Here is a 12,097-nt window from a genome sequence, read left to right as displayed (position 1 = left end):
TTGCAGGTGATCTGTTTGTAGCCGGTCTGGGGCCGAACATGTACCAGAACCTGCCAAAGCTGGTGGTGTCTCGTGAGGGTTTCCTGGGCTGCTTAGCTTCCATGGATCTCAATGGCCGTCTGCCTGATCTCATCAATGATGCTCTGTTCCGCAGCGGGCAGATCGAACGTGGCTGTGAAGGTATATATGATTCATCACACCTCAACGTCTACCAAACCATTTAAACCATCAAATTCAAACCTGATTTAACCATTGCACCTGTTATTTTTGTCTTTCTAAATCTTTATATTTTAATTATATTTTAATCAGATTTTTGCAATGTATTGATTGTTTTATTGAACTTCTGTTGTTTTGTTGATATGCTGAGAGCCTCTGTAACCACTAGATGGTGCCTTAACCAAAGGCCTGTTAGTGTTAACAGCATTTACTAGTAACGTATTAAGTAGATTTATTACAGATTTGAATGAGGTGCATTTGTTTAACTGTAGAATAGAATTTAAATTACCTCATCATTATCCTTGCCTTACTAAAGTTATTGCCCATGTTACGCTCTCATTATCCTTCACACATTTTTCCTCTGTCTTGACTCCACTAACCAACCCTTTTTATTATCCAATTCTTTTTGAAATTTCCTGCTAACAAAGTCGGTTTCACCAAAGCTGACCTGCAAGGTAGAGGGTTTGACCTTTTCATCTCATTCACATACACCTGGCTGAAAGTTGCACTGAGCTTTAACATTGATGTTTCACCACTAAACAAATACCAAAACTATCTATCTGTCTATCTATCTATCTATCTATCTATCTATCTATCTATCTATCTATCTATCTATCTATCTATCTATCTATCTATCTATCTATCTATCTATCTATCTATCTATCTATCTATCTATCTATCTATCTATCTATCTATCTATCTATCTATCTATCTATCTATCTATCTATCTATCTATCTATCTATCTATCTATCTATCTATCTATCTATCTATCTAATCTGCATTAAAATAGAATAGAATGTTGCAGCATTTTCTACATATATTTTGTAGCTGACCCATGCAGTAACTGAGGGGAACTGAGAATAATTCCAAACCCTAGAAATATCCTCCTTAAAGAACCTTCCAGCTCAAAGCTTTCCTCTGAAGGCACATCAAAATCGAGACATTGTCTAGTGTCCCTCTGTTCTACAGCAATTGGCCACAATTCTATCCCTCACTGAAGCATTTGAATGGATGTTTTGGCAATTACTCATTAATATTGTGTTGAGAGCATTCAAGAGTGGTTCAGTAAGGGAATCATTAGAGGCGGAAACCAGCGAGAGAAAAGAAAGAATTCTTCCATTGCTTCCCTGACTCAATAAAAGCACTTTCAGCCAGAGGAGACTTTCATACATCCGCACTCAGGGCTTCGCTCTTGTTTTGAATGCATGTCTTTCTGTTTGGTTTCTTTTGTTGGTGATCTGAGCTGCTGAAAATGACATGTCAATATGGCTTGAATAAATCTGGATGGAGTGTAAACAGAATTGTTTGCATTCCTTCAGAAATTGTTTATAATGAAGTGTGGAATGTGAACACATTTTGAAGAGTGAAATGTTAGTAGATGGTGTATTCACATTGCATATCACTTGTTTTTCTTCTTGTTTTTCTAGCAGTGTTCAGCATTTCTGTTTTTGTATCTTGAAATGGATTTTAGAGATGTTTGTAACTGCTAAAAAAAACATTTTCTTAATCAGTTTCGTTTTCCAGTAAATATATACATAATCATAAAACAGTATACTTGCTTAAGATATTAAGACTTGCTTCCAGTTAATATATTTTGAGTTTAGTTAATTTTTCTTACTCCATTTTCAAAAAAAACTATTTCACAATACTTCTGTCACAGTGGGATCAGGCAAGAAAACGAGGCAAGGCAAGGCATATCTTATTGCAGCACTTTAATGTACAAAAGCAAGACAATAATCCAACTAGAAGATACTTCACAAAAGCAAAAACACTGTGCTAACACAACACAAACAACACCAGACAATGAACTGAATGAACTTAGGGCAATATGTAATAAAAAATAAATAAATAAATAAATAAAAAAAAAAAAACATTTACATACCCTCAGTTCAATTTTTATAATGGAAAAATTAAACATGAAAAATAAAACTCAAGTGTCATATCAAAACATACCGCAACTGTGCACATATTCCAAAGGGGTTAGGAAAGATTTGAGTTTAAGTTCAGGTATGTCATTGTCATGGTTTTGGCTCAAAGAGGGGGGTGGTGGGTGATCTTTTACTACTTTGAAGAAGAAAAAAAATGTGACTTATTGATCTAGACATGAGGACTTAATTCTTACATTCTTCCTATCAAATAAATCTGCCCCAATATACCTTTTTATTATAATGAACCACAATTGCATCTGTAAGTTTGTATCCTGTATTTTAGGAGTTGGGGACACGTTTGTTCTGTCATTTTGTATAGTGATTTCACTACAATGGATAGCAAGCCATTAGAAGATGAGTCTAAGAGCTGTGGGTTGGAGTGAACATTGCCACTGTCACTTTGTGTAACTGATAACAGCCAGAATGCTCAGTAAAAGAATAGTAGTCTTATTGTCAGTCATTATAACACACACTGCATTAGATACATCCCCGTAGTAGATAGATTCTTTCTGCTGGCCATTTCAAGAAGTTGTACAGACTATGACAAAAAGTAAAGAATGCTTATGAACTATGTTCTTTTTTACAGTTACACTTTATTTCACAGTGTCCTTGTTACATGTTACATGTATTTACTATAGTAATAACTATATACATTATGCAAAATTACTACTAACCATAAACCTAATCCCAACCGTAGAGTTCATTTTTATGGTAGCACTTTATTTAACAGTCCTGTTCCCCATATAGATACTATGTACTGATTATAGTTATTACAATAACTGAGCAATAACTAGGTCATAACCCTGAACGTAAACCTAACCGTAACCCATGTAGTTACCTTGTATTAACCAGTACTTTCTTAGGTAAGTACACTGTAAGTACACGTAAGTGCACGTACTGTAAATAAAAGTGCTACCGTTATTATTACTCAGTACTTGAATGTGTAATTACACTGTAAAAAAGCATTTTAAATTAAGTGTAATCGATTTACTGTATACTTAGCAAAACAAAAAAAAAAAGATTTGCCAAAATGATGCAAGAAAAAAGTGCAAATCCCTCTGCTGTCTAAATACATTTATCTGGTTGTAAGGAGATTTTAAAAAAAAAAAATTACTGGAGAAACAAGACCAACATATTGATTAGGAATTGTTTTTTTGTTTGTTTGTTTGCTTGCTTGTCTGAATGTTCCACTACTACTACTACAGTGTCGTTCAGTATTCAGGACAAATACTCTCCCATGAATCTGTTTACCCAGCGTTGATGCTGACCCGTGAATAACCTTGCATGCATGCTGGTCTTGCTGTTATGTCTGTGAGACAGAGATGCCTGTTGATATCTGTCATTACCATTGACTCACACTGTTCCTGTCTCCTCCATATCAGGGCCCAGCACTACATGCCAGGAGGATTCGTGCGCCAACATGGGCGTGTGCATCCAGCAGTGGGAGAACTTCACCTGCGACTGCTCCATGACCTCTTACTCTGGCACCCAGTGCAACGATCGTGAGTTACATGATTACATTTTCCTTTTGCTGGTTGTAACATCAAGCTCATTTTGGATATTGCATTGTCATAAAGCTAATATATATATATATATATATATATATATATATATATATATATATATATATATATATATATATATATATATATATATATATATCTCTTGGCCGTTCTGTCTATATGCTCTTCAAACCCAAGCCATGGATTAGCTAATTAAAATTAATGCTATAAATGACGATAAATTCCCTTGTTTGAGGTGTACCATAAAGCTTACGTGATAAAAGGTTGCCAATGCGTATGCACTCTTCGTCATTTATTTATTTGTCCTATCACAGTCATTGTCTTCAAATCTGTCAGTTACGGAGGGTTTAGGGTAAGTGGATCCACAGCAGCTTTGGCGCCTAGGCTTTGTTGTTATGTATCGTCATCATTTCCATTCTCATTGGTTTGCTGGATTATGGGGGATTTCATGCGAAGGAAAGATGTCCGCAAATCGCTCGCCCAAGAGGGAAAATGTGCTGTTGCTGCAGATCTTGAACAACAAAAATAATTGTATTTGATACAAAACTAAATAGACTAGATCAAAATAAAAAAATAAAAAAGTCATAACTGAAACTATAGTGTTTAATTTTCTCCATAATGAAATTTATTTTTAATTAAAACATATGAACTGTTCAAGACAGACCTACTGTAACTATCCAATATAGTTAATCGAGTCTAAGCATTTGTTAAAGTCATATATTTGCATTATTTCAACTTATTTTTAAATAATACTTATTATATTTACTTATAATATTCTACTAATATGTATTATATTATGCTTTATTTTTTATTCTTAATAATAATAATAAAAAAAACATTTCTGGCATACATATAAATTGGTACCTGGCAAGGTGTTTCTTATTTGTCATCTCTGATTAAGATGTGTCCTCAGCCAATGTGCTGTACCGTTTAAAGGTAAAGCCGCCTAGTGGAATTACAAAAATACAGCATATTTTTTTTGACTAAAATCAAACACAAACTGCTTTTAAGGGAGTATCTATGCTACTGTCAATAAATAGTCAATATATTAGGAATACTTTAGCTGTGTTGCCATGTGTCATGAGAGTAAGCAACTGAGCAGCTAACATTTTGTCTAGAGCGAATGTGAGTGTCTACACCAGGCACATTTTTGACACACGCCACCAAGCATACCCGGTTAAAAAGTCACCGCTCGCCACTGACTGGGGGCACGTTTCAGTGATTTTTTTGTGTGTTTTGAAATGTATAAGGAATCTCCTAATGAGATTTAAACAAGTCGAATCTGTTACTGGCTTTACATCCTTTGTAGTTCCTTGAACAACACTTGGAACATTCAACCAATCTTCGCCCTCTAATAAGCGGTGTGACTGGCTAATAGAAATATTGCCTAGGAACAACATAGGACGCTGATTCAGGAAAATGACATACTTTTGTGAAAGTGGTTTTGGGTGAGTGAACAATAGTAGAATGACATTGAGGAATGTGTGGTCCATCTATCCAGTCAGCAGACAGATTAATAAACTGTGAGCAGTTGTAATGAGGTGCAGTAAATGTTCAAATGTCAAATTAGCCCAACAGCCTCTCAAACATGGCAAAGCATATGTAGAAATCCTTCTCCTCTAACGCGGTCTCTCTTTTTTATTTCTCCCTCTCTTCTCCATTAATGAAGAATAAGTTGGAGGCTGTTTCTTTAATGATGTCTCCCATGTTTAACCTCCGGCAGTTATTCGCCATTTCATCACTCTGACATTTCTAATCACAGAGGCAAATTCAATTTCACCCCTCAAATGGGCTCTTGAGCTTGCGAGACAATTTTATGTAGGGTCATGGCAGTTACAGTGAAGTGCCACAGTCTTGTAGGCTCAATACTGTTAAAGCCACAATAATTCATAAGTGAAAAGTTTGTGTTTTTAAAATAGCACATTAATAAGAAATTAAATATACATGTTCTTGCCAGGTGGCAATTGCTGGTTTTAGAGTGTATTTGCATGTGCATATCTATTGTATCCGCAATTAAGCTTGACTAAGCTTAAAACATATTTAAAACATATAAAACACATTCCTCACTGTTTCCTCACAAAAAAAAGATAATTTTTTATTTTTAAAGAAAAAAAGGTCAGTGTAGTAAAAAATAAATAAATAAATAAATAAATAAATAAATAAATATATATATATATATATATATATATATATATATATATATATATATATATATATATATATATATATATATATATATATATATATATATATATATATAAAAGATTGAGAAAAAAGGATTTTGGCAATGTGGCTCCATTCAGAATGTAATACTAAATAGGCCTTTATCACACTTCCTATTTCCGGTAAGTGAAGCAGTGCACCTCTACTTCCGGTCCCATCGCGACTCAATCAAAACGCGGGTGTAACTGCAGCGATCCCGTGCTCTAATACTAAATAATGACATCCTTACCTCAGATTTGACCATTTCCTGACACTAAAAGAATAGAGGAGAGCATGGGTGAGACTGATATGGTGGGATGAAGATGTTTGTGTGTTGTAGGCCTATGCATTTCCAAACTGCAGATGTTTACGTCCCATATCGTCAGCCTGCTGAAATTTTCCCATCCAAATGTGCATTCTGAATAATAAATACATTTCTAATCTGCCGCAGTCCAGTGATTGTCTTCTCATTAACAGTGTTTCTCTTACTAATCATATTTCATACCTGTTGTTACATTTTTAAATTCATTTGACTGATAAACACCCTTACGAAAGTTAACCATGGTTTTATTATAGTAAGAATGTAGTAACCATGTTTGTTTTTTTCGTGGATTGACTACCATTTGTATTAGTTTTACTACAAATACCATGATAAACTACAATAACCATGTTTTATTTTATTTGTAATAAAAACCATGGTTCATTTTCATGTAATAAATAGATGAATGAATGCGCAGTAACTGCCTTAAAGAAAGTAAACAATGTTAAGCATTTAATTAATCTTAAACAGTAATACGTTAACAGCGTGACTGAATTTTGGCATAAATGTGTGAATTACATATACTGTAGGCTACAGTGAAATGATTCCATTTTCAAACTACATTTTAGTTTAAAAATCAACGTAAAGTCCATACATTTCCAGAAATCTAGACAAGTAATGAGTAAACGGAGATTAAAAAAATATCATCTGTAATTATTAATGGCTCATTTGTCACACAGGAGATAGATGGTCAAGTTGAGCGCATTGCATTGGGATTCTGTGCAGTATGCTTTTTGGAATACTGCACATTGTGCATTGCGGCGAATGTACAGTTGCAGGTCATCTGTAGTTTATGCATACAGTATGCTGTGCCCACTTTACATACTTTAAATTTCAGAAATTGGTATAGCAGTATGTAAGTATGCTATTCCAAACATATCATCTAGATGGCAGCAATGCACCTGTCATGCCGACACAAGCATGCAGTGCAGGATCAAACTGGAACACAATCCCCAGAGCATGCAATCAGTTCTGCTTGTATTTTCATCACTGTCTTCATCTTTTGCCAAACACATGTTCACAGACACACGAACAAACACATGCGCGCGCGCGCACACACACACACACACCATGCGTCAAAAACTCCTCTCTCTTCTGACATAAACAGTCCAAATTGTAAGTGGGCATGATGTGTTTACTCTGTTTGACATCCAGAAACACAATGGCACACCATATGATGCCAAGGACTGGCACACTCTACAGCAGAACAGGGGCCAGCGGTGTTTGTGGCCAGAGAATGCGCAACCCTGCGTGAGGGTGATTCTAATTAGTGGATGTAGTTGCCCCTGCGTGCTTATGAGAGAAAGAGCACATAGAGCAGCCTTTAATAACTCAAATCCGACTCAGTCCAACAGACAGACAGCCTAAATTAATCAGGTAGACAGACACAGGCAGAGAGATTGAGACAAAAATGGGAACAGTGTGTGTGTGTAGTTAAAAATGGTTGATGCAGTCCATAACCTAGATTTCAGCTGCAGGTTTTAAAGCTTTTGTTTGAGCCAGAAGCTTTCTGCAGGTTTTTTCTTTTTTTTTGTGTGTCCGTGTTCATAAATCCTTCTATTGTGTTACACTGAAGTCGGAGAGAATAGAAGGTGAATACGGCAGCATATTCATCACGCTAGCAGAGCAACACAACAGAACACTCAGCTAAGCTCCCGCAGACACCTCAGCCTCCAGGGCACCATCTTCAGCCAACTCAACACCTATTTATGAAGACCACAATTCTCCTGCGACACCCTCCATGGCATTCCGCAACAAAAGTTGCATGCTTAGCCACAGCGCGTGTGCTAATCAGCTAAATTTGCTAACAGCGTGTTTCATTCCAAGAGAAATGCTATTCATTGTTCTTCAGTAAACTCCTCCCCCTTCCAGCTTTATCATTATCTCGGCTTTTAATTTATCCCAAGGACATTTGAGCTATAGGCTCAATCCAGAACAATGACTGAGGCAATTACTCAACTTGCGTAATTGAATTAGCACATTCTATCCGTTATTTGCCTGCCTCCTCTCACAAAGGTCATGGTTTATTGTTTATGAGCGGCTTGAGAGGCATTCTGCATGTGCACACTCACATACACAACAAATCATAGAAACATAGGGAGAGTGAATCAGTTTAGGTTGGCATTGTAATCGTTCGGAGCAATTTGCAATGAATCTCATTGTCGGGCTGTAATCCTGCTGACAGTCCAAATTTGCTTGATCAATTTCCTTCGAAAAATGCTGTTTGCTTTAGTGCTGGTTATGATCAAAATCAAATTCCACAATAATAAACTCTCAGCTTAAGAAAACGTCTCGGTTACGTATGTAACCCTCGTTCCCTGAAGGAGGGAATGGAGACGTACGTCGGAACTGACCGACGAATTGGGGATCTGATTTCAAAGACCAATCTACTTTGAGTGTTAACAACGAGCCAATGAAGATTGGCATGCGATTCACGCATTCCAAGCTCCGCTCTGCGGCGCAGGTATAAATAAGGAAGTGGAATGTCGAATCATTGTTTTCTGCTGAGGAGCCGAACTAGTGACTCGGCCCCCTAGCAGAAGCACAGCACCGTACGTCTCTGTTCCCTCCTTCAGGGAATGAGGGTTACATACATAACCGAGACGTTCCCTTTCAGTCGGTCACGTTCGGTCAGGCCAAAGTGGTCAGGAGCACTCTCTTCATTGACAGGATTTTAAGCTCTATGGACTGCAAAGGCTCAAAGTGAGGGCTCTGAAGTGCTCTGAGCACTAGAGCCAAGTCCCAAGAGGGTAACGAGTTTGGAAAAGGAGGATTTAGCCTCCTCGCACCTCTGAGGAACCTGACGATTAGGTTGTGCTTCCCTAAGGACTTCCCTTCAACTGCGTTGTGATACGCCGCTATCGCTGCGACGTACACTTTGAGGGTGGAGGGAGACAGCCTTCGCTCCAGCCCATCTTGCAGGAAAGAAAGCACGACACTAACCGAACACCTTCGGGGGTCTTCCCGGTGGTAAGAGCACCATTCAACGAACACGTTCCACTTCAAAGCGTAGAGGAGCCTCGTAGAGGGGGCTCTAGCAGAAGAGATGGTGTCTACCACTGCCTGTGGTAGCCCACCTAGAACCTCCGCCATAGAGTGCCCCGTCCCTGAGAAAGAAGGTCCTTCCTCAGAGGAATCGGCCAAGGAGGGGCTGTCGCGTGGAGAGTTAGTTCTGGGAACCAGGTCCGGTTGGGCCAGTAGGGCGCAACTAACAAGACCTGCTCCTCGACCTCCCTTACTTTGCACAGGGTCTGTGCAAGAAGGCTCACTGGGGGAAACGCATACTTGCGTAGGTGCCGGGGGCAGCTGTGCGCCAGTGAATCCGTGCCGAGGGTGCCCCCGGGCAGGGAATAGTACAACTGGCAATGGGTTGAGTCCGGAAAGGCAAACAGGTCTACCTGTGTGGCTCCAAAGAGGCCCCATATCAGCTGGACCGCCTGGGGATGGAGTCGCCACTCCCCCGGAGGTGTCGGCTGCCGTGAGAGCTCGTTGGCTGTCCGGTTGAGCGCACCTGGGATGTGAATGGCACGAAGCGACCTCAGCTGCCTCTGACTCCAAAGGAGGAGGTGGTGGGCGAGTTGGAACATGCGACGGGAGCGTAGACCACCCTGACGGTTGATGTACGCAACGGCCGCAGTACTGTCTGTATGGACCAGTACATGCCTGCCACGTAGCGGCCCCTTGAGGCGGCCCGCAAACAACTCGAGGCAATTGATATGCCAATGCAATTGGGGTCCCGTCCACAGACCCGCAACTGCATGCCTGTTGTACGTGGCCCCCCAGCCCGTGGACGAGGCATTCGTGAAGACCACAGCATGCCTGGACACCTGTTCCAAGGGCACTCCAGCCCGTAGAAATGAAGGGTCCAACCACGGGCTGAAAGTTTGGCGGCAGTAAGGAGTCACTGGGACCCGGTACTTGCCGCTCTGCCACGCCCACCTCGGGACTCGGCCGTGGAGCCAGTGCTGAAGGGGTCTCTTATGAAGCAATCCGAGCGGCATTACCGCAGATGCCATATGCCCCAGGAGCCTCTGAAAAAGTTTCAGTGGGACCGCTGTCCTGCCATTGAACGAATTCAAGCAGTTCAACACCGACCGGACTCGCTCCTCTTGTAACCGCGCAGTCTGGTTGACCGAATCAAACTCCATGCCGAGATAAGAGATCCTCTGCGTGGGACAGAGTTTGCTCTTCTCTCGGTTGACCCAAAAACCCAACTGGCTGAGGTGACTGAGCACCATGTCCCTGTGTTCGCACAACTGCTCCCGAGACTGAGCCAGTATGAGCCAGTCGTCGAGGTAGTTGAGGATGTGAACGCCGTGTTCTCTGAGTGGAACAATGGCTGCCTCCGCGACTTTCGTGAAGACGCGAGGCGACAGGGACAGCCCGAAGGGCTTCCCCTCGAATGCAAAGCATAGGAACGGTCTGTGTCGAGGAAGAATAGAGACATGAAAGTACGCTTCCTTCAGGTCGATCTCTGCGAACCAATCTTGGGGACGGATGCATCCGAAAATGCGTTTCTGCGTCAGCGTTCCGGAACGGGAGCTTGTGCAGGGCCCGATTCAGGATACGCAGGTCCAAGATTGGCCATAACCCACCACCTTTCTTGGGTACAATGAAGTAGGGGCTGTAGAACCCGCCTTCATATCGGCTGGAGGAACCGGCTCGACCGCGTCCTTCACCAGTAGGACATCGATCTCTGACCGCAAGACCTGATCATCGCTGCTTCGCATGTAGGTGAAGAGGATGCCCTTGTACTTGGGTGGCCGAACTGAATCGTGTAGCCGAGTCTGATGGTACGGATGAGCCAGCGAGACGGCCTGGGGAGCTGTAGCCAAGCCCCCAGAGACCGCACAAGCGGGACCAACAGCACCACAGACGTACCCGGGAGGTCCGGAGGAGGCCCGGAGTGTTGTCTGAGTATTCCAGGGTGGGGCAGAGTGTGGGTGAGAAGGCCCGGGGGCGTCCTCGAGCCGCACACTGCTGCCCCCTGGGGAAGAGAGGGGAGGAAAGGAGTGACAAGGCCCGGGGGCGTCGCGCACCGATAATCTGGCCCTCTTGGGGCCCAGGGAAATAGGAAACTGCTCTTTTATTGAAAATGTGGGTGCTGCTGGACTCCGGAGAGCCAGCGGCAGAATGTTGTAACATGTGGTCCTCCTCCGGGGGTGGGGGAGGGGTGCGGACAACATCTCCCTCAGAGCAGCTCCTGATCTCCTTGGGCTGCCTGTCTCAGGGCTGCTGCCCTTCCGCTTGCTTGGGGGTTTAGCGGAACCCTGAGCAGGTTGCCTCCCCTACATCCGGCACCCTGCTTCCCGGATGGAGGCTGCTGCTTGGGTTTTGCAGGGGTGGAGGCGGACGCAGGGGGATGCCTTCAGCAACGAACTGACGGAGGCGCTGTGGCCGACGACTGGGTGGAGGCAGCAGCAGGTCGTCGGGGCAGGATATTCTTGATCGCCTCCGTCTGCTTCTGGGCCACGAGAACTGATGGGCGAAGCTCTCGATGGCGTCGTCAAAAAAGCCGGCCTGATAGACAGGGGCGTTGAGGAACCGCACCTTGTCGGTATCATCGCCCGACCCAGGAAGCGTGCAGTGACTTTCGTCCCCCTGAGAGTGAGGTCCGTCGCCGCACGCAGTTCGTGCATAACGCCTGGGTCGGAACTTCCCTCGTGCATTTTCTTGAGCGCTTTGGCCTGGTGGACCTGCAGGAGCGCCATGGCATGTAGAGACGATGCAGCTTCTCCGCAGGCAGTGTAAGCCTTGCCCGTTAGTGCGGTTGAGAACCTACATGAGGGGAGGGGAGACCTGGAGCACTCCGCCAGTCCGCAGTGGTCTTGGGACACAGTTGCATCGCCACAGACCGCTCGACTGGGGGGATTTCCACGTACCCCTTAGCCGCACCGCCATCTAGGGT

At 42.5% G+C, this 12,097-nt stretch overlaps 1 protein-coding gene across 1 annotated transcript in view; it reads left to right on the top strand.

The window, feature by feature from the left end:
* nrxn3b (neurexin 3b) overlaps positions 1–12,097 on the top strand; it is a gene marked incomplete at its 5' end in the record, with an annotated part of 580,383 nt that overhangs the window by 142,010 nt on the left and 426,276 nt on the right. The window contains 3 exons of the mRNA XM_079831676.1: positions 7–180; positions 645–671; positions 3,528–3,647. Coding sequence (XP_079687802.1) covers positions 7–180; positions 645–671; positions 3,528–3,647 — 321 coding nt within the window. The remainder of the gene's footprint in view (positions 1–6; positions 181–644; positions 672–3,527; positions 3,648–12,097) is intronic.

The sequence above is a fragment of the Gobio gobio genome, assembly GCF_949357685.1.
Source record: "Gobio gobio genome assembly, chromosome: 12".
Taxonomy (NCBI): Eukaryota; Metazoa; Chordata; class Actinopteri; order Cypriniformes; family Gobionidae; genus Gobio; species Gobio gobio.
This window is presented reverse-complemented; position numbering and strand designations above follow the sequence as displayed.